The following is a 26,591-nucleotide window of genomic DNA, read 5'->3' on the forward strand; positions in this document are numbered from 1 at the left end:
CCCCCTCCCCGCGCCGCGCGCCCGGCCATGGTGCGGCCGAGCCCGGCGCTCGCGTGAGGCGGCGGCGCGGCTCGGAGCGGCGGGCCGGCCCTGCGCGGCCTCTAACCCCCGGGAGCCAAGGGCGCCGGCCGCGGGGCTGCGCGCGGGGGGCGAGCGGCGGCCGCGATGTTCAGCTGGCTGGGCTCCGATGACCGCCGGCGGAAGGACCCCGAGGTCTTCCAGACGGTGAGCGAGGGGCTCAAGAAACTCTACAAGACCAAGCTGCTGCCCCTGGAAGAGCATTACCGCTTCCACGAGTTTCACTCGCCTGCCCTGGAGGATGCCGATTTCGACAACAAGCCCATGGTCCTGCTGGTGGGCCAGTACTCCACTGGGAAGACCACCTTCATCAGGTGAGCCGGCCCCGGGGCCCTGGCAGCCCACCCCGCCGCCCAGCGCCTACGGCCTCCGTTCACTCCCGGGGGCCCCTCCTGCCTGGGGACAAGCGGGAAGCCTTCCGTGGAGGGCGCTGAAGACATTCTGCTGTGTGTGCGTCCAAAGCTTACCTCCCCCCACCCCTCATTTCACTGCTGGTCCCCCACCCCTTCCTACCTAGTGCCTCGCTGCTGGACTTAGCCCTTGGCTCCAGAGGTCGGCTTGAAGAAGTTCAGGGCCATCCGTATTCTCCCCATTTTGTGGATGATGAAACTGAGGCCCAGGAGGCCCAGTGAGAAAACTCCTGGTCACAAGAGCACCTTATGCTGGTTGGGGGTGCCTCACACCCTCACTTTTTAGGGGCAAGCCCTTCATGGCCAGGACCACCTCCCTTGCCTTCTTAAGGGCTCAGCCACTCACGTGGGGGTTTTGCAGCTGAGGAGGTGGGCTGGGGACTCTGTGGCCCCTGCTGGGGCAGTGCCACTGGTCCTTCTTTTTATCAGTTTCCTTCTCCGAGCAGAGTTCCTACATAGATCTCTTGGAGACTGGACAGAAGCAGTGTCAGAAGCATAATGTTTTTTTCTTTTCCCTTGTTTGATCTTAATGGCTCAGTAGTAACATTAACGTCTTTTAGAGGTGCAAGGGACATGGGTGGGTGGGTCTCATCCAGCCCTTTGACTTGGCGGGTGTAGAGGGGTTAAGTGACCGTCCAAAGCCGTGTAACTGAGTAGGAGGCCCACCTGGGATGCTGAGATGCATGGGAGGAGATGCTTGGCTAAATGCCCGTGGCGCTGAGAGTGAGTCATCTATTCCCTTGAATTACAGAATCCTAGGGCCAGAGGGAAACTCAAGGAGTCAGCTTGTCCACCCTGCACTCAGAGAGGTCTGTACATTGTCCACCAGAGTGACGACCATCTTTCCTATCTTTCCAGGACAGGCCTCTCTCCAGTCCTCAATCCACACAACCCCCAAGGCCAGGCGGTTTCCTTTGGCCTCATTTACAGTCATTGCCAAGCTGTTGCAGGTGCTTTGTGGCCCTCTGTTGAGTCAGACTCCTGTAGTGTGGCCACGGGGGCAGCGGCCCCCAACATCAGTGGTGCTCATCTCCTGCAGGAGGTTTCAAAGCAGGGTGCTCTTGTTTCCATTCAGATCAAATCTTGTTTCCATTCCAGTTAGCTGAGCACCTGCAACATGCAAAGCACTGTGCTTTGTTCCGCAAGGAGAGCAGAAAAGTTAACAGTCTGGTTACTAATTTTCTAGATACTAATTTTCTCTGACACCAAGCTTGTACCCAAGCATTCTGGGAGCAGGGCTTGCACCATGCTAACACGTCATGTCTGAACAGAACACCAGATCGGCGTTGCCTTTGTGGGGTGGACAGCTTTGGGCTCAGCGGCTTTGAGGGGCTGAGTAATTTCTAAAGAAGTTAGGTTCCGGGGGTGGGGGGTGGGAAGCTACCGGCTTTGGATATCTTATGTTGTTAGAAAGACAAGGGCTCTTAGCAATGGATCTGATCCATTGCTTTCTTAACTTTTTAAAAGGTTAACATATCCTTTGAAAATCTGTCGAAAGCTGTGGCCCTATCTTTAGGAAAATGCACATCCATGTACACAAAAATGCACAAATTGACATAGAATCTCAGAGCGAGAACCCCTGATCGAATCCATTTCCCTTGGTTCATGAAGCAGCCTTTGCTGCCAAAGGCACTTCCGGAGCTCCCTAGGTTCTGTACCAGGTTTCCTTTGTAATCCCTGTCCTCCAGCTGGCCTGGTTTGTGCCCCACGGGAAGCGCAGGCCATTCACAGATGGCTCATTGCCCTTGCAGCAGCCCTCCCTAGCCCTCTGGACACACCTGGGTTATAACTCCCAGGACATGATGTAGAGCTTCTCCTTCCGGTAGCACCAGATCTTACAACTGTGCCTTAGCTCCCTGGGGGCCTCGCCTGGGGTGGAAGCTCCTGGAGGCTCCCAGGAAATGTTTACAGAATGGGAGGGAAGATGGGGAAAGGCGAGTGACTCCGGGAGGCAGGATCCTGGAGAGGCAGACTTAAGTACCTCTCGCCTGAGACACTCTCCTGGCTTTGCCTGAGTCATGCTGGCTGTTAACTGGGTCGAAGGGAGTGGCAGAGTCGAGTTGCCATAGATTTTTCCTTATCTGAGGGAGACAGGAAGGCCGGGAGAGGCAGATCCCTTGCTTTCTTATCCTCCAAGTACAAGGGTTCTCCCTCCCCACTCATGTAGTAACTGAATTTAGCTCCAGCATCAAAAGCCATCCCCCCCTCGAGGGAGAGTCCACTAGCAGGGTAGGAGGGGTTGGAGCATGGGGAAGTCCTCCAAAACCAAATTACATATATTCCTCCTTTTCATTAAACCCACTAAACAGCTATTTTTCCTCCCACTGGAAAATGTAGACAAGAATAAATTTGAGGAGGAAGAAAAAAAAAATCACCCAAAAGCCCATGACTCAGGGGAAACCATTTTAAATATCATGTATATAGATAGATATAGATATTTATATATCTATCTTTCCAGTGTTTTTAGCTATTTTATAACACAATTGAGATCATGCCGTAATGTAATTCTGTGTGCTAATTTATTTCACTTAGAAAAGGAGCATTTTTTCCTGTAACTTTAAAAATCTTGGTAAGCATTATTTTTAAGAGCCGCATGATATTTCGCTGTATGTGTATGCAATTATTCATTAACCAGCCCACTTGTTTTGGATGCTTTAGGTTATCTCTAATTTTTTGCTATTGCAGAATCACTCTGAATACCTCTATGCATATTTTTCCACACATTGGACTGTTTTCTCAGAGATTCCCAGAAGTGAAATCACTGGGCCAAAGGTTGTACCGTTTCATTGTGTTTTTAAATTTTTCTGCTTTTTAATTTGGATGTTAAGAATCCTATTTCTGAGTTGCTTTCCAAGAGAGTGAGTTGATGCAACACCCCTTCCCCAGAGCGAAGAAGGCTCCCCCTTGGGGTAGCCCAGAGTGCCCCCTGCCCTCTCCCGCCCCTGCTGCTTGCTTTGAGCACAGTGATTCGCAACAACTACTGTCCCTGGACTAAACCTGTGAGGGACGTTTCCCTCGGAAACAAAGACCTGCCTCTTCATTTCCTGGCCCTTGGCCCTTTGCCTCCCGACTGCCCATCCACTTTCAGTTATAGGTACTTACCACGGCATCTATTTCTCGTCTCAGGAAGAACATGCAGAAAGGGACATTCTAATGTCCCTTATTACCCCCAGTGGGGTAATAACTAATTAATGTGCTCTGATCTCTGCCTGAAATAACTTCCCTGGCCTGAGGCCCGGCAACTCAGAGTAATAACACTAAACAATAAATTGGCCTGCTGGCTGCTGCCTCCACACAGACTGCCTCTTCGGGTACAGTAGCTCTGTGTCCCTCTAGCCCTGGCAGCCCTCCTCAGCCTCTGCTGTGTGCCCCCCTTCATTCTTCCTCTCCCTGGCCCGCAGCCTCCCACCACCCCCTCCCCGCTCCCTTGCACACGTGGCCCCGTGGTCACCAAGGTGCATGGCGGGCGGTCCCAGAGCCCGGGGCTGGCCCAAGCGCTCTGGTGGGCTGGGAGGGAGGCCCGGCCGCCGCAGAGCTCAAGTAGAGGACCAGGGGATGGAGTGTGCGGCCTGAGGCTGCCAGAGCGAAGCTGCCTGGGCCTCTACAGGGAGGTCTGGGCTGGTCGTGAGGACCTGAGGCCCTTCTACAATGGGACCCAGACTCTCAAGTATGAGCACGGGCTGAGGTGGGGGGGCTCCTCATTGGGCCCTTGGACCTCCCACACTTCTCAGGGAGCTCTCTGCGTCCTCCCACGAAGGTGACTCAGCATTTAGCTGGGTTATGCCATCTTTCCTCACAACCCCGACGTCCCCACTGCCCAGGCCTCATCCCTGGCTTTACAGCATCTCAGCATGTGAAAGATGATCCTCCAGAAAGCCAAAGGACTAGGGAAAGGGGCCACCGTTCCAGGTAGACCCCCTGACCTCTGCCGGGTCTGTCCTGCCAGCCACAGTCCCTGCAACATCTCACTCCTGTCCTCCCACTGTGGTCAGTGGACGCCCTTCTGTCGGGGCTGTGTTCTCCTGGTCCCTAAGTGGGGGTGGGTGGGACTCTGCCCACCTCTTACAAGACCTGAGTGTTACTCAAGGGAGCAGACAGCCCTAGGCCAGAGGAATGAGTCCACCTGCCTCAGGTCTGGCTTCAGATCTGCCTTGAACTTCCGGTGTCTAGAGGTCATCAGGAGAAGCATTTACTGGCAGGAGGGGACCTCCGGAGAAAGGCCTCCATCCCATTCCCATTGACAGTGGGGTAAGGCCATGGAAAGAACACAGCCTGGCTTAGCTGAATCCAGGCCCTCCAGTACTGGCCAAGAGACCTCGTTAGGAAGGCCTAACCTGTCCACACGCCAGCCTCCTCATCTCTGACGTGAGACTAGCAGCAACCACCTTGTAGGGTCTCTCTCCCGATTAGGAAGGGAAAGAACCAATGTAGCACCAATTACCTTGCAGACACCGCGCTTGGGGCTTTATCCTTCACTCTCCTCTTTCTAGCTGATTCTCTAAGCAGAGGCTTAGAGGCTGGCCCTCAGGAGGCTGGGGGGAGCTCTTGTCCAGCTCCACCCACAGTTGGGGGAGGGAAAGGGGAGGGAAGTGAGGGAGTGGAGGATCTTGCCTCTACCTCCAAGGGCTGAAGAGGAGTGGGGAAGGGGACTGTGGGCGGTGCTGGGTCGGTCATGGACTGGGCGGGCGGCCTGTCACAGGGTGGGCACAAGAAAGGGAGCCTAGTGGGCCACGGGGCTCCTCTGTGCTGAGGTCACTTTGTCCCATGGCAGAGCTGATTCAGCCCGCAGCATGGCCATCAAGAGTCTCCCATCTCCTATGTCACTTTGTGATTATGAGGTGCTTTCCGGTGTCCCTAAAACCTCCTGAAACAAGTATTACCCAACAGAGTATTACTGTTTTTGTTTTTAAGATTTTATTTGAGAGAGAGAGAGAGAGAGAGAGAGCACGCATGTGCAGGAGCAGGGGGAGGGGCCGAGGGAGACGGTGAAGGAATCTCAAGCAGATTCCCCACTGAGCAGGGAGCTCAACATGGGCTCAATCCCAAGACCCTGAGATCATGACCTGAGCCAAAATCAAGAGTCAGACACTCAACCGACTGAGCCACCCAGACGCCCCAGTATTACTGTTTTGACCCTGTTTCAAAGCTAAGAACCCAAGGCTTGGAGAGACCAAAGATACAGGTATACAACACAAATACCTGTAACACAGAGCAGAAAGTGACCTGTGCATTTAGAGTCTAAAGATACACAAAGTAAGAGCCACAGCCCGAGGTCTGGCCCAGCTGTTGTGGACATGGATACTTTGGAGGCAGACTGGGTTAAGATTCTTGGCTCCCTGCCTTTACCCTGGATGCTTAGGTCACCAGTAAAGCAGGCCACATGCCTAGATTGCCAGCCAAGCAGGACACACACAAAAAATGAGGGAAATGCTAGAAAATAATTTGCTTTAAAAAGATGTGAAGAAAAATTGTCCTCATGGGAAAAATCAGAATTGCGTGGGACTTCCTGGCACCTCTATTACAGTGTAGTATTTATTAATTTTGCATTGGATGGCCAGGGGGCGGCGGGGGAGCTGTACCAAAATCTTTTCCACTCCTAGCCCCTCTGAATATTGTTCTTTGGCCCCAGAGGGGGGCCGCCTCTCTCTCAGTTCGCTCACCTGCAGCACGGAGTAAGGCCGCCATCCCACGGCACTTCCGGGGCCGATGAAGTGAGGGCATTCGGGGGAAGGTCCCTGAAGGACACCTGCCACACCACTGGTGCTCGGCCTGCCCGTCCCTCTGTATTCTTGTGTGGCCCCATCTCAGCCACTCCCACCCAGGCTTGAATTAACTTTTCTTTTTTTACACTGCTGTGGGAATGCTTTCGCCTGGAACAGAGGGAATCTGTATCACTGCCCATGGAGAAGCAGCCATGAGATCCCTCAATAGCTTTTTCCTTTCTGGACACAGTGGTGGCTTTGTTAAGGGGGCACTCGGTGCTGCAAGCCCTACCCAAATGTCCCTGAGAATTTACCCAGCTCTGGGTTCTCTGCCCAGCCCGACTGTGTCCCCGGACCTGCTGGTGGCTTCACTGGATTCTGTGTTTCTCCAGGCCCATGTGTGGTCAGCAAATTGGGGGTCACGTGGGTTTAGCTGAGAGAGCAGGACAGCAGGCCCAGCCGCCAGGCCCTTGCTTGGCCGCCTGAGGCTGTGGCTCTGGAACATCCTGGGAAGTGGCCCCTGTTGTGCTGGGAAGCGTCACCCTTTTTTCATCGGCTGGTACACCGCATCTCTCCTGGGGCTGGAATCTGAGGCGCCCATGTCCGGAAGATACTTCGTCACAGCATTTGGCCCTCTGCAGGCTGGGCGTTCCTGTGTGTCTCGAGCCTGTTTCTTTCCACCCGTCTGTGTGTCAGCTGTCCCCGGGGCCTTTGATGACATCCAGCACCCTGCTCCAGGCTCAGACTCACAACCGCCACACGCTCTGCTGGGAGGGCCCTGCTAAGGCTTCTCACCCAAGCACACGCGGGACAGGTGCCTCCCCTCCCCCCACCATCACAGGCAAGAATGCATGGGGCTTCCCGGGCAGAGCCGTGACTCTCATAAGGCAGCTTCAGGTTCCAAGAAGGGCCTTGGAGAGCCAGTGGGCCTGGACCTGCTCTGGTCACCCATAGCAACCACTTCTGGGTGCCGCATCCCACTCGTGGAGACTGAGCTGTGAACCCCAGCGGTGGGTGTTTATGGAGGTGAATACATTCCTGCGTTTGTGGGCACCGAAGCCTAACTTTCCCCCAAGGCCTGGCCCCTGGCCAGCCTCCTGCCAAACCATACTCCTCCTCTGAGGCCTTCCTGTCCCACTCCTCCTTCTGGTCCCCTGTGGGGCTCAGCCCTTTCCCGTTTCCTGGTCCAGGGACCTAAGGCAGGAAAGGAGACTGTGCATGTAGTGGTCAGGAGCATGAATTCTCAAGTCCGAGTGCTGAGGTTCAAATCCTAGCTCTGCTCTTCACTGACTGCATATCCTGGGGCACATTGTTTGCCCTCTGTCTCCTCCTTTTCACAATGACTGGGAATCTCGGCGCCGGTAGTTGAAGTGCTTAAGTTCTGTAGCTGACATGACCCTCGGAACGCCCCATGAGGTGGGTTTTCTTATTAGACCCATTTGATGAAAAGAATCATAGTGCTCACATCCGAGATATGAAGATGAAATGAGATAATCCCTGGAAAGTCTAGAACGGCGTCTGGCACATCGCAGGTGCTTAATAAATCAGAACTGTAATCTCCCATGTCATGGAGGAAGGGGGCGAGTTTCCCTTCTGAAGGGCATATCCCTCATGGTTAGAGAAACAGGTCGCTGGCCCCGGGCTGCTGAGATTCCCTGCCTCGCCACTGAGGCCCTGAAGAAGGTGTGTTTGAGAAAGCCAGACATGCTGTCCAAGTGTGCACCTGTTGTCATTTATTCTCATCACAACCCAAGGGCCAGCTCTCAAAATGGTCCTCTGATAGGAGAAGATCCTGCCCTCACACCTGGATTCTTGGGCCGTCTTGGAGGAAGATGAGGGGCTTCCCAGGGCAACTGAAAACCCTCCAGTGCGGCCAGGGGTGACCTCCTGGGTACTGGCTGTTTAACTTGGAGACAGCCACATAACCCTACTAAGCCTCAGTTCCCTCAGTACCTGCCTGTAGGGCCGATGTGAAACTCGAAGAAGATAATGTTCTCCTAGTGACCAGTGTGATGTCTGGCAGGTGGAAATGCTACTGAGTGTCAGTGGTTGTATCAGTGAAATGGGAAGGTTGGTCTAGAGCAGGTTGTCAACCCGGGCTGCATCTTAGAATCAACAAGGGAGTTCCTAGAAAGGACCAGTGGCCAGGCGTCCCCCCTCTCCCCCGAGCCAGCAGAGCAGGACCTTGGGGGTGGGGCCTGGGCACCATTAGCTGGAGCTGGACGGTAGCTCGAATGCACCACCAGGGCTGAGGACCACTGGTCCAGGAGGCTTCCACCTTCCTTCTCTTCATTCTTGGGCTCACCATGTTTGCTCTTGACTTCTAAAAGGGGCTGTGGAGAGGAGCAGGGGCCTTGGGCTCTCCCTTCCCAGACCTGGAGAAGAGCAGAAAGAGACACCTGCCACCTCCAGCCACAGCCTAGTCCTGACGCTAGAGGGCGAGACCAACAGTCTTAGGTGGGATGGAGACCGACTTTTCACAGTGGGCCCTTCACACTGTATGATGTGGGAGGTGTTTTTATATTTTATATTAAATGACTGACTAACCAGATAAAGAAATACGGACCTATGGAAAGCCATCAGAGTCTATGGATGGTCTCATTCTGACCTTGACTTTGTGTAGGTACTTGAGCAAGGGACCTTCGTTGTAAAGTCCACTGTACTCTGCAGGATTCAGTCTCAACCCGTGCTTGTTGCTGAATCCAAATCCTGGTTCTCCCTGCCCCGCCCCAATTACTGATTTCGGGGAGGGAAAAAGATAAAAACCAAGAAGCACAGGTTAGATATTTTAAATTCAGCTAATATCCCACTTCCTCCACAGAGGTCTTTGGATTCCCCATCCGTGGAAATCTGTCCCTGCCATGAAATGTCATTGCTGTTCACCTGCCCTCTGCCGTGACTCGCATCACCACCTGCCCGTGGCAGAGGTCCAGCTTTGCTCTGCGAACGGAACCCCTGCCTGATGGCTGTGTCCCTTCCGCCAGGTACCTCCTGGAACAGGACTTCCCCGGCATGAGGATTGGGCCCGAGCCGACCACTGACTCCTTCATCGCTGTGATGCACGGACAGGTGGAGGGGATCATCCCTGGGAACGCGCTGGTGGTGGATCCTAAGAAGCCTTTCAGGAAGCTGAACGCCTTTGGCAATGCCTTCTTGAACAGGTGCGTGCTCCGAAAACACTCATCCTAAGCATTCTCTTCTCTTCTTCTTGCAGTTTGAGAAGGAAGGGACGGTGTCTTGGGAGCCTCAGTGCCTTCTCCATAACCACTGTCTCTTGATTGTCCCTTTCTTGCTGGGAATGTAACTGAGTCAGTCACCACTGATTAGGGATGTAGGAATCTGGGCTAATTCCTCCTGATCGTGAGCTGGGAAGGATACACCAGTTAAATCACATCCCCCTAATCTGCACCTCCCCCCAATAAAAGCAGAGAGGGCTGTACTGTGTCGGTACCAGCTCTCTTGTATCCAGTTGACCGTTGAACAACACGGATGTGAACTGCGTGGGTCCATTTACATGTGAATTTTCCACTGTGCGGTGTAGGTTGGGGGGATGGACGCCCCTCACCCCTTATTGTTCGGGGGTCAACTGTACTACAGAGGGGATTTGCATCCAACTGGAAGGAGGTAGAGGAAGGTTCCTCTCTGTTCCTGGACATTGTCTTTACTGGATGGAAGGAACCCGGGGCTGAAGGCGGGAGTGCTGAGTGTGAGTATTGCCTCTCCTACTAAACTCACCGTGTGACTTGGACAGGTCACCTCTCCTCCCCTGGGACAAGTGTAAGCCTGCAGACACCAGGGTCGTTGGGTCCGTTTGAGGAATGAAAGCTGTAGGGGGTGCGTGGCAAGCTGACCCTGCCTTCCCGTCATTCTTCTGCCTCACCAGGACGCATGCTGACCCCGATCACCTGCTGCTACAGATGCACGCCACAAGTTTGCGTGCGCATTGCACCTAAACAGTGTGACCTACTGTCTCTAATAGGAGGTATTTAGAGTGAAAGCAAGGGCGATGGGCTCTGCCTCAGACGGTCCTGGGTCAAAGTCCTACCAAAGAGCACCATGGATCTTAGATTATCTAATGTCTTTGTGCCTCACTTCTCCCATCTGTGAAATAGGGTAAGAGAAATATCCTTCTCCAAGGCAAGAAGACTGATGAAGCCTCTGTGGAAAAGTTGGCATTGGACGTGGGTGTTCAATGATGAGTGAAATGATGCTGAAAGGGTAGGGGAAAAGGACATTTTATGTAGAGAAAAGTGGGGGGAAAAAAACCAACAAGCAGAGAGGAAGGAAAGAATACGGCTTGCTGCAGGAGCCCTGGGACCAGAAGACAGGGCGCTATGAGGCTTGAGCTTTTCTCCAGAGGCACAGGAGCTGAGCGGACCCTACCAGCTCTTCCCCATTCTCACTTCCCTTCACAGCCAAGTTTCCAGACTTCACCTCCTCACTTCTCCCTGTTTCCCCATCACAGCACCCATGGGAAGGTCACCCTGACCTCTCAGTGATCAGGGGCTGTGGACACTTCCCTCCCTTTCCTTACCCCGCCTCTCTTGGCTATCAGTCCCTCTTGACCCCTATTCCCTCTCAGCTCCCTGGCCCTCCTCCTGCCTCCCTGGCCAGGCCCTCTCCAGTCTGCTCTGTCCCCTTTCTCTCTGGCTCCCGTGCCCTGGTGTCCCCCTCAGTGGGGCCCACCCTCAGCCCCCTGCCCCTGTTACTCCAGGAGCTCAGCCTGGGGGAAGCCTCCGCCACAGCCCCTGCCCCAGACACCAGCCCCATGCACCTGACCACCTGGTCAGCAAGTGTCCAAAACCCAGGTCACGCCAGCTTCAGCAAAATGAGGAATTTTTCGTAGACTACTTGAATGGGCCGTAGAGCCTAAGGACCAGAATGAGGCTGGGCCTTGGGAATAATGGAAGCCATGGGCCTCAATAGGACAGGGGCTTTGTCATGGACTTTCCCACCCCATAACCTAGTCCAGCGCCAGGCACAGGGCAAGCCCTCCACACATACTTGATGAACCGAACCGGGCTTGCTGACAACCATCCTATCTGACTGAGTCACTCTTTTGCTTAAAATGTTCCTCAGCATAAATGGGTTTCTGTTGCCCTCAGTATAAAATCCGAATCTCTCAAGGCCCTCGTGAGGAGGCTGGAGGGGCCTCCGCCTCCCTACCCAGCCCCACCCTTGCCACTCCAGCCTCCTGTGGGCAGCCTCCCCTGATTCCCTCTTCCTTGCATCTCTGGCCTGCTCCCCTCCCCTGCATCTCTGCTGCCACCTCACTGGGCAGCGGGGCCCAGTGTACCGGAGAGAATAAGACACCTTATGAGTTTCCACCAAAACTGGCATCTAAGAGAGAAGGCTTGAAGTAAGAAGGACCTAAGTTAGGTTTACCAATTTGTATTTTGAGACTTCAGGATGCAATCCTAGAAATATTTCCTTTAACAAGGCTTGACCGCTATCTTGATAGCAGGGCATCTGGAAGCCCAAATAAATGTTCCTAGGTGGCACGAGCCATTCATGAAGGCCAGCTCCCGTGCCTCCTCCAGGAAGCCATGCCTGGAAGCCATCTCTCCACCGTGGATTTCCCGAGCCCTTCCCCTGACCTCCCTCAGACCACTGGCCCCATTTCACCCCATACTGTGGTTGCCCAGGCCACACCTCCTCTCCCCATGAGGCTGTGCTCCTTGGGGGTGGAGATTGAGGTTTGGACATGTTAGGGTCCCTGACAGCAGGGGTTCACAAGTGGAGGACTGCAGCTGTCTCGGGATCACCCAGGGAGCTTCCTCAAAATACAGCTCCTGGGCCTAGTGCTGGGGCTGAGTCTGGCCCGGAGCCTGGGAGTCTGCATGAGAAGGCAGCCAGGCTTCTGCACCTCCGCCCCAGGGCTGGGACGTGAGAGGGTGCGTGAGAGCCAATGAGAGGACAGCGCAGGCTTGCTGTCGCCCCATGCAGGTTCGTGTGTGCCCAGCTGCCCAATCCCGTGCTGGAGAGCATCAGCGTCATCGACACTCCGGGCATCCTCTCTGGGGAGAAGCAGAGGATCAGCCGAGGTAAGCGAGGCACCGGCTAGGATTGGCTCTGGCCCTGTGCTATGTTCTTTCTGGTATGTTCCCTTGCTTCCAGCCTATGAGATAGACCCCCAGTCCTTGCTGTACCTTGATGAACTGGTACTGCTTCGTGTGCTATGTGGAACGATCCTAGGCAGGGGGCAGAGGACAGTTCAGGCCTCGCTTAGGAGATAGCTCGCCTCAGTCTTCTCATCTGTAAAAGGAGACATCAACATCTGGCTTACTTCATTGGGTTTATTCATTCTGCAAGAGGCACGACTGTGGGCCAGACCCTGGTTTGCTTCTGAAGTTCCCATAGTCCCCGGCCTGGGGAGCTTGCCGTCTGCAGGGAGGGCGAATGCCTGCAGAGAGCTTCAGCCCGGGAACGTGAGGATGGGAGCACGCTCTGGGGTGGGAGAGTAGGGAGCTGGGTATGTAACAGCACTTTGAAAACTGTTCACCCCGGACAGATATGGGGCGACTGCTCACCGGGAGGTCACTGGGCACGGCAGCAAGGAGACAGAACACGCATGCCAGACGGCCAGCGAGCTAAGCCTGCCTCTGCCACGTCCTAGCTGAGCGAGCTCGGGCAGGGTTCTTTACTTCAGTTATGCACCCGTAAAATAGAGGGAATTGATTCTATCTACCTTCTAGGGTTGTTTGAGGATTAAATACAGGTACACAGCAAGCTCTGCTGGGCACATAGCGAGTGCTCAGCAAACCTGAGTAAACAGATCATCATCACTGGTCTTTTCTAGCTCTAGAATGCTCGATGATGCTGTCCAAAACTCACGTCGGCTCCTGGCCACCCACCCCAGCCTCTCCTGCCACACCTGCCGTGTGCCCTGGGTAGCCCCCTGCCCTTTCTGTGTCTCCAGCAAGCAAAGCAGGGAAGCCGCTCCCGCCCCAGTCCTGGAGCTAAGAGCTGGGCTGGAGCCAAGTCTGCATGCAGAAGGCAGCCTCCGGGAACGAAGGGCTTGGGACTGGCAGGCTTCTCTGGGCAGTGGCCTTAGGTGACTGTCTACTGCCCTCCCGCATGGGCCTTGGCCTGCTGTGCTCTGCAGCCAGCCCAGATCTGTCCTGCGGCATGTCTGGGCCAGCGTGATGGGGCCCGGAAGCCCCCTCCTCCAAGGGCATGACCCGCATGGGCCGGCACCTGCTGAATCCCAGGCTCCTGGGCCCCAGGGAGGAAAGCCCACTGCCTCGCGGGTGACAGGCCAGTGCCCCCATGGCTGTGCCAAGGAGGCCCATGTGCCTCCTTGTGTACCGAGCTCAGCCCTGTGGGGGCCACCATGGCCGTGTGAGTGGGCGCAGCCAGGTCTGGCAGCGGGTAGATGGGGAAGACAGCGGGAGAGGCCCTCAGGTCTGCAGCCCGCTCCAGGGCCTGAAGACCCTCGTCTGTCCTGCAGCAAAGACAGAGCTGGTGCCTCAGGACCTCATTCAGCAGCAGGAGGGCCGAGGGCCGGGCCGAGGCCCCAGTAGGAAAGCCCTGCCTCCCCCGCCTCCCCATTTCACTGAGGAGGTGACACCTGGGACAAGGGGGGGAACAAAGGCAGCCAGGCAGGAGGGGCCCATATTACCACACCATGTAATCAGCAGATATCGATGGAGGGAGTCTGGGGAGCCTGGGCTCAGGCTCCCTACCTCTGGGCTGTCTGGCAGTGCAGGGGCTGAGGAGGAGCTTGTCTGAAGACCTAGAACCCATGGCCCTGGGAAGAGAGGCTCGCCTGCGCTCTCCTCCAGGCCTTCGTGAGCCCCGCGGTGCTCGGTCCGAGCCCTGTGGAGAGGAGGCTTGGGCGGCTCTCTGTCTGGCTTCTATGTGTTTCCCTAAACACTGCCTCCCTCCTTACCAGACCGTCCCCGCCGCCACCCCAGTTTCATCGGGGGTTCCCCTGAGTTTAGGCCTGAAGGAGCTTCACTGTTTCACACTGGCTGCCTGGGTCTCCTCAAGGAAGGCTCAGGAGAGCTACAGCTTCTCAGTCTGAACCGCCTGGGGGTCAGGAAGGAGCCGGGGGTGGGGGTCACATCATGCAAGGCCATGCAGCCTGACAAGTGGGTCCAGAGAGGACTCCGGCCTCTAGGGTATTTTAGAACTAGGATGGGTCCTAACAGGTCACATTTTCTCCCTGAGCCTGTGTCCCCTTGTGTGACAAGGGTTAATGACACCCATCACATGACCTCGTGAGGTTTACAGATGGTAATGAAAACACAGACATCAGCTCTGGGCCTGGATCACAGTGAGCTCCCTTCTTTCCCCATTATCTGCCAGCCAGGGCTGCCTGTTAAACACTGCCGGGGTGATCTATGTGAATGGCCTCCCTTGCGGTTGTACAGTGCACGGCCTGTGCAGCTGTATGTGGCAGCCCTGCTTCCAGGGACATCTGCCCTCCTCAGCTCCTGTGCCGTTCCATTCTTTTCCTATTCTTGTATGTTCTCTCCTGCTTTCATCTTTGGACCTCGGGGGCTGCCCTTGGCAAAGTTGGTTGCTTGGTTTTCTTGCCTGTCCTTCCTATCCCTTCCTACCCCACACTGACCTCTAGAAGTGATGGCCCCATGAATGGTTGCATAAGCCAGTTTGTTCTCTGCCTTCCTGAGTTCGTACTATAAATGCAGCTGCTGACAAAAGCCGCCTGTGATGAAAACCAGAGCGGGGAGCTGGGCACTGGCACCGTATCGCCAGCCTGGGGCAGTGCTGCCCTCCGCACTCCAAGGAGCCTAGGAATGGGAGGGCATCGGACACCCTCAGATATCAGGAAAGTTTCCAGTGTGCAGAGCCTCTCCCATCCTTGCTCACAATCAGCCATAGGACCTAGCAGTTCCAGTTTCTGCCTACACACATGTATACCTTCTCATCTACACACACCCACACCCCCTCCGACCCCACCACACACACACAAGCGAGTGCACGGAAGCAAACGCTGTCCGTATGGCTTCTTGCCTGGGGCCCTCCAAGCTCTGGGTTTGGCTGCACCACAGATATGGTGCTCCTTCCCCCCCCCCCCCCCCCCCCCCAGCCAGCTCAGGACAGGACGGGGCCCCATGGGGAGTCCGGCAGACTGGGCACTGCACAGGATCACCAGGCGGAGAGGCGCGTAGAGCCTGAAATCCAGCCCACGCTCCATCCACTGAGCTTCACACCAGGTATAGTGCTGTGTCACCAGCAAAAAGGGGCCGCATTATCAAATCTGCACAGAGCTGTCTCTGGCCTGGTGGGCCCAGGGTGCCACATGCTGGAAAGTGAGCTGTTCCCGAGGGCTCCCCAGGCCTCAGGCTTCATGGGAAGGAGCCCTCCAGCCCTGGGCTAGAGCTAGTGTGGTCCTTTCTCAGGGTGTGGCCTCTCTGCCCAGGCCTGGGGGGAGGGCGGGTTAGGGGGAGAGAGGAAGCAGGGGACATCCGGGAACCTGAGTCCAGGAGGTCCCAGGCCAGCACATGTCTCTGGATAAAGATGCACTGGGACGGGCAGCAGAGGGGCAGGGAGCCAGTTCCTGGAAGTGGCAGGATGTGCCCAGCCCCGGCCTCATTACTGGGAAGAAGCAAGGATGCAGCCGAAGTGGGAGGGCTCCGGAAGCCTGAGTGTCCTCACACTTGGGAACCACATTTCCTGGCTCCTTCTCAGCTGGAAATCCCCACAGGCCCCACCTAGAAAAGCCACCCCTTGGGCATGGAGCTCACATCCCTCCAAGGGGACCCCTTCCTGTACAGGTGAGCTCAGCGGGGCCACAGCAGGTAAAACCCATGCCCAGGCCAAAAAGCCGGAATGGGAACTCAGGTCTCCTGATTCCCAGTGTAGCGGCTTTTGAGCATATTATCATCTCCTGCCCAGGAAGAGCGCAGGGAGTGGAAAGGGGGCAGACTCTCATCTGCAGTTCCCCTGGGGGGACCTCGGAGGGTCTGGGCTCGTCCTTACAGCCTCATGTCCCTGGCCCGTCCTTGGACTCTGACCGGAGCAGGGCCCACACTTAGGGACGTCTGGGCCCCAGAGTTACACTGCCCACATGTGGCTCTGGAGTGGGCATCGCGCGGGGCCGAGCAGCCGAGTCCTGACACCCGTCACAAGGGCTCGCCGGCAGCCTCGTGGTCCTCGGAGGCCTGTGCGGAGTCTGCCCGGCCGCTTTCAAGGTTACCTCTAGGAGGCACACATTGTGACATCTATTCCTCCTTGTCATCTGAATCCTTCCCACATTTTGAAAATTGAAGCACTCTTATTTCTCTTTTGCTAAGATGTCTTTAAATCTCAAAAGAGATCTTTGGGGACGAACTGGGACCTTTCATGCGCTCAGTCCTCTGAGCTCCAGCCTCACACGTGGCTCTGTCTAAGAAGGGAGGGTGGACAGGAGGCAAGGGCCTGGGTTCCAGTCCCGCCCATGTGAGCTTGGCCAGCCCCGAAGCTCTCTGTCCCCTCCCTGCCCTGTAAGATGTGTGTGCCCCGTGTACCTCCTGGCAGGCGGACACTTAGGAGGCTCAAATGGATGGTGTGGCTGAACATACAAAGAAATATGCTGTCAGCTCCCTTGTATTTCACTGCAGACTGCAGGAAGCCCGTGGGTGATTGAGGAGTTGCCTTGCTTATTGTGCTTGTCTCATTGATTTCCTCCTGCCTGGCATTACTTAGAAATGCTTTCTTTCCCGTCCTCTGGACCCTGGGGGTTAGTGGGGAGAGCCTCAGATCCTGCAGTCTGCCTGGTCTCTGGGCCTGATGCCTGCAGATCAGATCTCTGGGCGCTAGCAGACTGGCTACCCATCAGCCCAGGGATTCCGGGACGGCCAGCTTCGCCGCTCATTCTCTTAGGGTTTGAGTCTCCCTCCAGCTACGAGTTCATATGTCATGGGCCCTTGCGCTGCTGCAGGTGCTCAGGAGCTCCTGCTGGGGGGTCTCAGAGCCATTCCGGAGACCATGTCAGGGAAGGGGGCCTGGCACCCTGGAAGTTAGGGCAGAGCCTCCAGACTGATCCAAGCCCTCCCTCTACTCTTAGACCCTATTGCCATGGGCTCTACCACTGACCCCTTGTTGGTCAGGTATTATTCTCCCCATTTGACAGCTGAGAAAACCAAGGTTCAGATTTGCTAAGGCCACACAGAGAGTAAATGAGAGACCTAGTCCCATGCCCTTTTCCAGCTCGTGCCTTTCAGATGCTCCCATTCCTGGTTGTGCATAAGCCCAGTCCCAAGACAGTGACCTGTCCTGGAGGATGCTAGGTTCTGAACAGCTGGGCGCAGGAGGCTGAGCTCCACAGAAAGGCCACGCCCTCACTGCTCGATCCTCAGGGTCCTCACAGCCAAACCTGGGGGGAAGGCGCCTGGCGCTGCTAATTTCGTGATTGGGTAGCACCTGTCAGAGCACGCAGAATTCACAAAAGCGGGAAGGTGAATGGGAGGCCTCTGGGCTTATAAAATCCCCGAAAATCTTCCCAGAATTGTCCGCCTGTCCTCAGTCCCCAGAGCAGACTTCACACAGGCACCCCAAGGTGAAGACAGAGGCCCACCCCCAGCCTCCTTTCTCCCTGTCCTGCAATGGCTTCCTTGTGTGTCCCCAACTTCCATCCTGCTGTGCTTTCCGCCCTCCACCTCTAGTCTTAGAAGCAGGGAGAAGAGAAGCTCAGAGATCTTCCAGTCCAACGCCCCTGCTTTGACAGGCAAAGAGACCAAGGACCAGAGACAGAAGGCTATTTGCCCAAGAACACACAGCTAGTTAACGGCCGACCAGAAACCCAAAGTGGGCTTCCCAGGCCAGTGCTCCTCAGGTGACCACTTCAGAGCACATCCTGAGTACACCGAGGGGCACCTCCCCCAGGCAAGGGGACAGGAAAGGGCAGGGGCGGTGCTGCTTTTGCCCCTCCCACCCCGAATTGCCCCCACTCCCCCTCAAGCCTTGGCGGCTGAGCCCCTTCTTGCATGGCTGGTGCCATCAGGGAGTGGAGAGAGTTGGGGTTGGGGGGAGCCTCTTTTCTCCACAGCTTCTCTGGCCTTTTTGCTTTCCTGAGCCCGTGGAAGGGTGGTAAGAGGGCCTGACTCGGGATGGGGGGGACATGAGCTCTGATCCTGATTCTGCCCCCTCCCGCCACACAGCCATGTGCACTCTCTGAGCCTCCCCTTCCTTGTTGGTAAAGTGCCAGGCTCCGGCCGCCCAGCCGGTTAGGACGGGCTGCTCTGGGCTGCTTACAGGGGCAGAAGCATGCTCTCGGGGCCGCCCCACCGGTGGCCTGCACACCACAGCCACAGTCCTGTCACGCCAGACTGAGGAATGAGCCCTGCTGCCCTCCCCAGCTACCGAGGAGGGCAGGCCTGCTGGGTCTGGGCTCCAGAGTAGCGAAGCTGTGGCCTGCTTCCCAGGGTGGGGCTTGGGGCAAGGGGATCGGGTTGTCCTGGGTCTCTGAGCCCTCTGGCCCCACTCGTGCCCACAGCTCTGAGGGACTGCCTTTGGGAGGTGAGAGCAGCCCTCCACCTGGCTGGGCTGAAGGGAAGAGTAAAATAGCCAGGCCTGGGAGGGAGGGGCAGAGGGGAGCAGGGAAGGGGGTGCAGGCAGCAGGCTCACCTGAAGCAGGAAGGCACAGGCCTCCTGGACTCTGGGAGAGGCTAGCTGGGCCTGGGCCGAGGGGAGGGCAGGACAGGGCAGGGAGGCAGGGAGGTGGCCAGGTGCAAGACAGCTGCCCTCCGGCCTGCAGGGAGCCCAGGGCCCAGGTGGCCCCATCCAGTCCTGGCCCCTGCCCCTCAGTGGCCATTTGACTGTCACCTCATCTCTGAAGCTGTTTCCTCCTCCGGAAAGTGGGAGTGGCACTCCTCACCCTGCCTATCTCACAGGGGGCTGTGGGAGTGAACATCTTGCCAGCCGGAGCAAGCATTGAACTTGGGGTTGGAGAGCTGGGTACCGTGCTCCAGTGGCTGCCTCCTATAAGCAGGGTGGTCTTGGCTGAGTCACGGTGCCACAGTCTCTCGGTGGCACTGACTCAGCCCCTACCTCGTTGCTGGGCACAGCCTGGCCCTGAAGCACTTTGCTGAGCCCCGTCCCTGAATGGTGAGGGCCCCTCCGCCTGAAGAAGAAGACTGCATGGGAACAACGATGTTAACAGCAACTACGTGCTGGGCTCCGAGTGTATCTGGTCCTTAGAATTCCATGAATTAGGCGCTATTAGTGTGCCCATCTATAGGTGAGGGACCACTGGCTCAGAGATACTGAGTAACATGTTCAAGGTCAAATAGCAAGCGTGTGGAGGCGCAGGGATTGGAACCCAGCTCTGACTCCCAAGACCGTGTTCTGTGCACGGCGCCTGGCTGCCTCTGCCCGAACCCCTCCCTGTGCCCCGAGCCCCCCCTCGCTCCTGACCGTCCCTCTGCCACAGGGTACGACTTCGCGGCTGTCCTGGAGTGGTTCGCAGAGCGGGTGGACCGCATCATCCTGCTCTTCGATGCCCACAAGCTGGACATCTCTGACGAGTTCTCTGAGGTCATCAAGGCCCTCAAGAACCACGAGGACAAGATGCGGGTGGTGCTGAACAAGGCGGACCAGATCGAGACGCAGCAGCTGATGCGGGTGTACGGCGCCCTCATGTGGTCCCTGGGCAAGATTGTGAACACCCCGGAGGTGATCCGGGTCTACATCGGCTCCTTCTGGTCCCACCCCCTTCTCATCCCCGACAACCGGAAGCTCTTCGAGGCCGAGGAGCAGGACCTGTTCAGAGATATTCAGAGTCTGCCCCGAAATGCTGCCCTGCGCAAACTCAACGACCTCATCAAGAGAGCCAGGCTGGCCAAGGTGAGGCTGTCCCCCCGGGAGATGTGCAGGTTGGGGGTGGGAGGGTCAGCTGCGAGAGTGGGGGGCCGCCACCCGCAACCCTGAGCCATCGCCTGCCTGCCTGACAACGTCCTCAAGCCCCTGCTTTGTGGGCACGAGCTGTGCCCACTCGGGCAGCTGGGGGCAGGATAGCCTGGTGGTTATGGTCACAGGCCCTGGTGTCAGGTGGCCAGGTTGGAGCCCTCTTCCACCGTTCTCGAACTGTGGATCCCGGCCCTGGGAGGTCTCTCTGTGCCTGTCTCCATGGCTCTACAATGAAAGGGTGGGAGGACAGAGTAAAATAAGGAAAGGAGCAGCCTCCATCACAGTGCCTGGCATCCTCAGAGTGCTCTGGAAATGTTAGCTGTCGTCGTCATCTTCCTCCTCACCAACCCCATCAGCAGTATTACCATCCCTAGTACTGCCTTTTACCTTAACCTCCCTGTAATCTCGCTCTTCCCTTGTGATCTAGGAAAACAACTCCCTGCTGGAAGCGACAAGCGAGGGCGAGGGGGTGAAATAGGAATGACTGCAGAAGTAACAGCAGGAGGGATTCGTGGGAAGAGATGGGTGAGAGCCACACCCTGGAGGGAAGGAATGGATCCGAAGTTTTCTCTCTGCCCCTGTGTGTCAGGTTCACGCGTACATCATCAGCTCCCTGAAGAAGGAGATGCCATCGGTGTTCGGAAAAGAGAATAAGAAGAAGGAGCTGGTGAACAACCTGGCTGAGATTTATGGCCGCATCGAGCGGGAGCACCAGATCTCCCCTGGGGACTTTCCCAACCTGAAGAGGATGCAGGTAACTGGGGCTCTGGGGTTCCAGGGCAAGGGACAATGTCATGCGAGCTGGCCGAGCGGCCTGACAATGGAGAAGGCCAGTCTTGGCTGCCCCAGATAGAAGCTGACCCAGAATTCGAAGGCAAGGAGATGGCCCCAGGTCTGCCCTCCCTGCTGGACGGCCGGTATCCCAGCAGGTGTCATATCTGGGCCCGGGGAGAACACAAAGCCCCAGTGCTCCCAGTGAGACAGGGGCATCCATGATGTTTGGGGCCTGATACCTCCAGTGTAGGACCTCTCCCCCATCATGGCCACCACAGGCTTGGAGTCCCCAGGAGGCCATGTTAAACGGGAGGGTCTCCAGACCCTCAAGTGCTTACGTCTACTCCTGAGCTCCCACTTGGGAGCAATCTGGGACACAAGCCACAGAGAAGCAGAAGTCTGCACAGGAGCTTGTCATCTTAGGGATACACCATGGGCCTCTGTCTTGGGCCAGGGGCCGTAACGCCTGGTTTCTCATGTTATTCCCCAAAGCAGTCCTCTGAGGGAGACCTTTTCATCCTCCTTTTACAGATGAGCAAACTGAGGTTTACAAAGGTAATTAACCTTTGTAATTAATTGCTGGCAGTTTTCTGAGAGTGGTGTTCACACAGGCTGCTAGTAGAAGAGCCTCCCGGCTGTCCCCACAGTCCAAGCAGAAAACCACCACACCATACTAACTAGATCCTCTCTGAACCTCTGTCTCTTCTTCTGTAGTCTGAGGCTCCAGAAGCACCCAGCTTTATAGATGTTATGAGCATCCATGCGATAATGTTTGCAAGGTGCTTAGCACAGAGCCTGGCACGGACTATGCTCTTAAAATGCAGCGTCCAGTTAGGTAAGACGTCACCCCTGGGGGAAGCTGACTGATGAACACCAGGGACCTACCTGTGTGCACAATCTTTGCAACATCTCATGGTTCTATAATTATTTAAAAAGAAAAAGTTTCTAAGAAGTAGGGAATTTTTTAAGAATAGCAACAGATGTAGTAGTAATATTATTTGTGCTCCTGCTGCTGATTTTGATCTTGGGCTTGGGAACTTGTTTCTCAGTGTAAGACTGGGGGTTCAGAACGTCAGTGTACTTGCAAATAGCCCTTTTTAGTTTCCTATGTGCTAAAAGAAAGAGAAAACAAATAGGCATTCAAAGTACACATTTGTCCATGTATCCATTGATTCCCGTAACCACTTACCAGGAGCCAGTTACTGATTTCAGAATCACTTGAACATAATTCAGGTTTGCCCCTCAGCTGTGGTTTACAGTATTTCCCACTTTTAGCCTCTCTTCCTGTTAAGAGTGTCATGATCTGCAAGCCAGCATTTGAGAAGATAACATTTGAAAGGGCCCATCCAGGGCGCCTGGGTGGCTCAGATGGTTAAGCGTCTGCCTTCGGCTCAGGTCATGATCCCAGGGTCCTGGGATCGAGTCCCACATCAGGCTCCCTGCTAGGCGGGGAGTCTGCTTCTCCCTCTGCCTCTGTCTCTCTCTCTCTCTCTGACTCTCATGAATAAATAAATAAAAACATTAAAAAAAACCCCAAAATAATAAAAGTAAAAAAAAAAAAAGAAAGGGCCCATCCGACCCCATTTCTAATGTGAGGAATCCTTTCGCATCATAAATGATTTCACCTTCTCATCTGTTTGCCAGTCCCACGTTAGGATCTGTTGTTAGGGACGCTGAACCAGTCACGTAAATGGCCGTCCTGGCGGGGCATGTGTGGGGTGATGGGGTTACTCACCGCGCCCCCTGGAAGACATTAGGATGCCTGTTTGGGAGCCCACCAAACACACCTAGCTGTGGACGGGCTGGGACCTTGGGAGGTTATGCCCGGAGGGCAGGAGGAAGGGCTTTTCTGCTCCTGCCCTGCACACCCCCACCCTCCAGCCCCCACTCCCCTCCCAGGATCAGCCCTGCCTTGGAAGGGAGGTGAGAAATGCAGAAGCTAACACTCACTCTTGAAATTCAGCTGTGGGTGTTTTCTGAATTTTTCTGCAGCGAACTCGATGTGCTTGACCCTGAGGCTTCTCCTGTGCCCAGGAACCACCCTGGATAAAGCAGAGAAACGCACAAGCCCTGGTCTCAGAGAACAAAGCATTCAGGAACCACCCTTCAGTAGCCAAAACTAGCTAAAGAGACATTTAATTATTTTCTAGAACATTAAAGGGAATCCAGATAAATGGAGCAAACCAGTATTTGTTCAATTTCCTTTTCTTCCCCAGCCCCTGCACCTGTTCTCTCCTGCAAAATTCCACCCAGAGCCAGTGTGCCTTTTTTTCTCCTCCTCTCTCACATCTTCCAGTATTTCATTATTTTGTGATCGGCTTTTTAGCCTCCAGAGCTGGGAACATTCCAGCATTCACAGAAGGCAGCGTCCCCAGCAAGGGGAAGGCTCTCCTTCCCTGGTCTTCTACCCCCACTTTCTTTTCTCTCCCTCTCCCCAGGACCAGCTGCAGGCCCAGGACTTTAGCAAATTCCAGCCCCTGAAAAGCAAGCTGCTGGAGGTGGTGGATGACATGCTGGCCCACGACATTGCCCAGCTCATGGTGCTGGTGCGGCAGGAGGAGACGCAGCGGCCCGTCCAGATGGTGAAGGGCGGAGCGTTCGAGGGCACCCTGCATGGCCCCTTCGGGCATGGCTACGGGGAGGGTGCTGGGGAGGGCATTGATGACGCCGAGTGGGTGGTGGCCAGGGACAAGCCCATGTACGACGAGATCTTCTACACCCTGTCGCCAGTGGACGGCAAGATCACAGGTGCCAATGCCAAGAAGGAGATGGTGCGTTCCAAGCTGCCCAACAGCGTGCTGGGCAAGATCTGGAAGCTGGCTGACATTGACAAGGACGGCATGCTGGATGACGAGGAGTTCGCACTGGCCAACCACCTCATCAAGGTCAAGCTGGAGGGGCACGAGCTGCCCAATGAGCTGCCCGCCCACCTGCTGCCCCCATCGAAGAGGAAAGTGGCTGAGTGATGGACAGAGGAGGTTCAGGGCAGGCAGGGGTTCGAGGAGATGGGAGAGGAGGAGACGCACATACACACACACACACACACGCACACATGCACACACTCGCACACGCAGATCTTGAGAACTGCACTGCAGCTGAGAGGCGCAGGGTCCCCCATTCTTCCAGTCTGGTCTTTGGACACATCTCCAAGTTCTCGGTATTGGTAGAAGCAGAGGAGCGCTCCCAGGGCCCCAGGTTCAAGCCCAGATCTCCATGCTTCTTTCCTTCCCATCTCCCACCACCCGGAGACCTGCCTTCTCCCACAGAGGCAGTTCGCTCGTCCATGGGTGGCCCACCCGCCTCCACATTCCTAGGCTCAGAGCAGAGGGAAAAGGCTTCTCGCTTAATCGGCACTGCATTGTTTTCAGTGCTGTCTCCCCCTCTTTGGCTTCCCCATGGGAAGCAGTGCTCCAGGGCTGAGAGATGCGAGGGAAGGGGCTGCTGCAGGGGGCAGGGGTGGGGGGCTGTAGAAGGAAGCATCCTTGGCCGGGTCCCGGACTTGAAGAGACATGGCCCTGAGCTCTGTGCTTCCCCAGGCTCAGACTCCATCTGCCAGCGCAGACCAGTCCTTGAACCCTACCCCTACTTCATGTCAAAGAATCCCAGACCCGGAGAGAAAAGAGAACAAATTAGCAGGGAAGAAGGCAAAGAAATTGCCCGAAATTCTCAACTCAAAGCCAGTCCAAGTGGCTTTATTCCACAGATTTTGTGAGGGTCATGTTTTTCTCACCCAGCCCTGATGCTCAGACCCTTCTGCCATTGATCCAGCCCCTCTCATGTGCCGGGAGCTGTGGGGGGCGCTTCACATACATTATCCCATTTGGCCCTCACCAACCCCCTAGGAGGTAAGCCTCAGTCCCGCCCACTTTGCAGATAAGGAGCTTGAGACTCGGAGGAGTTGAGGTGACCTTCCCAAAGTCACAGAGGTCACATGCAGTAGACAGAGGATTCAGAGCCAGAGCCTCAGACCCTTCCTTCTGCTGTGGCCACGCGTGCAGGATCCCAGCATTGCTAGCCACCGCCGCACCACAGGGAACAAGCTGAGCATGCGGGGCACACCTCAGCCTCCCAGGGCAGGCTGCTGAGGGAGGAGGGCCAGCCGGCACTTGGTGCGCCATCAGTCTGGCCATCTGTCCCATCACAGAAGCAAACCGTGCCATCTGGCTACGCAGCCCACGTTCCTAAAATCACAGAAGTCCGACAGCGCCACCGGGGGAGCGGGCTGGCCTGCCAGAGGCTCTTGGCGCCTGAATCATCCCAGCTCAAATGCAGCCACTGGCTCTCATCGCGTGGGACCTCGTGCCGGTTCTCAGAAGGCTAGCGTGAGGGGTCTGAGGTCTGGTCCCTGGCAGGAGCCCCGGTGACTCGGCAGCGTCCTTGGCATACCCCAGCCATTCTCGGTGCCCTACGCCCTCCTTCATGGTCTCTCCCTTGGCTTGCTTTGTAGCCACTGAACCAATCACTTTGTATGCTGTACTCCTACTGTGATGGAAAATAGAAACAAGTATAACTTATTTTATATCTATGTTCAGACTATATAGAGAATATTCTATGTATCTATGATGTGCTTACTACTGCAGTGCATTTGTCATTAGGATTCATGTTAATACAGCACATTTATCCTTTGGTACCTGCTTGGCCACAGAGCATCATTCCGAAGGAGGCTGAGGGGGGCCGAGGGAAGGAGGCTGGGTTCTTACTTGGGGCTCTTGGTGACATCTTTGGAGGATCGGGCTGCCTACAACCAGCGTCCATACACAGCATCCCATTGGCCTGATGCCTCCAGGCCAAGGAGCTCTCCAGGCTGACCTCATGGAACCACCACTTCCTACCACTCTGGAGTGGAGAGGATCCCCAAACCTCTGGGCTTGCTTCTGCACCCACAGGGTTCTCTTTCTCATGAAATGAAGGGGCAAGGGAAGACCAAGGCAAAAAGGTCTCACGTCCCCTAAGCTGAGTGCTAAGTCCAGCAGAGGGACCGTTTCTCAGCTCTATGCCATTCTTTGAGATGAAGGAGACAGCAGAGGGGTGAAGTTGCTATCTTTTTAGTGTAGAAGAAAGGGGTGTCCGTTGGGTGCCCTTGTGCCACCACCGCCTGAACACATGCCACGTGCCACTTCCTGCCCCACATGCCCCTGCCTCTCTTCCCTCCCCCTTCAAGACTCCAGCCCGGAGATATCTGCAAGGCACGGGAATGTATGTTGGCAATTTTCCCATCTCCTGAGGAAGAGGAAGTGGTGCTTGAGGCTCCTCTCAACAGGTGAGGGAACCATGGAGGGACACTTCCTCTGGGGCTGTCCCTCCGGCTCTTGCTACCTCAGCCTCCTGACCTCTTACAGGCTTTGGGGACCTGGGAGTCGATCATGCCCCTGCCTGGAAAACATCTAGTGTAGAAAGCAGGGACCCAGCAGGGCGGTTTCACAGGCAAGAATCCCTAGAGACTCCACTGTCCTATGGCTCGTTCCCCCACACTACTCAGTTTGGGCCACAGAAACCATCAGATAAGAAGAGCAACACCCTTCACCCCTACCCCAGCGAATTTTGGCCCTGCTGCCTTCGAGTTAAACCATGACCAAAGTCTAGTTGTATACAGGTGCAGGGGACATGGCGGGACACGGCTGGCCACGGCAGGGCCTGGGCCTCAGTTGGCAGAGTGGTGAGAAGTTGCCTTGCGTCACCCCACTTCCATCTGTCCCCTCTGTTCCAAGAGCCTGTATTTCTGCATTGGGTGGTCAGAATCAGCAAAGCTATCTGGGGAGACGAGGCTTGCTTC

General features: G+C 55.8%; 1 protein-coding gene across 1 annotated transcript; it reads left to right on the plus strand.

Annotated features, from left to right (window-relative positions):
- The first annotated feature begins 156 nt into the window (after positions 1 to 156).
- On the plus strand, positions 157 to 24,155 carry EHD3 (EH domain containing 3). Its single transcript, XM_021697504.1, has 6 exons — positions 157 to 392; positions 9,175 to 9,351; positions 12,137 to 12,234; positions 19,569 to 19,981; positions 20,634 to 20,798; positions 23,257 to 24,155. The coding sequence occupies exons 1-6, from the start codon at positions 166 to 168 to the stop codon at positions 23,782 to 23,784; spliced, it is 1,608 nt and encodes a 535-aa protein (XP_021553179.1). The 5' UTR covers positions 157 to 165; the 3' UTR covers positions 23,785 to 24,155.
- Positions 24,156 to 26,591: the final 2,436 nt, after the last annotated feature.

Source organism: Neomonachus schauinslandi, chromosome 10, assembly GCF_002201575.2.
Source record: "Neomonachus schauinslandi chromosome 10, ASM220157v2, whole genome shotgun sequence".
Taxonomy (NCBI): Eukaryota; Metazoa; Chordata; class Mammalia; order Carnivora; family Phocidae; genus Neomonachus; species Neomonachus schauinslandi.

Excerpts from the sequence above, each read along its gene's own strand:
- EHD3 (XM_021697504.1), top strand. The coding sequence starts at position 166 with ATGTTCAGCTGGCTGGGCTCCGATGACCGCCGGCGGAAGGACCCCGAG. Across the intron at positions 393-9,174 it reads GGGAAGACCACCTTCATCAG|GTACCTCCTGGAACAGGACT; the intron begins GTGAGCCGGCCC and ends CCCTTCCGCCAG. Across the intron at positions 12,235-19,568 it reads GAAGCAGAGGATCAGCCGAG|GGTACGACTTCGCGGCTGTC; the intron begins GTAAGCGAGGCA and ends CCTCTGCCACAG.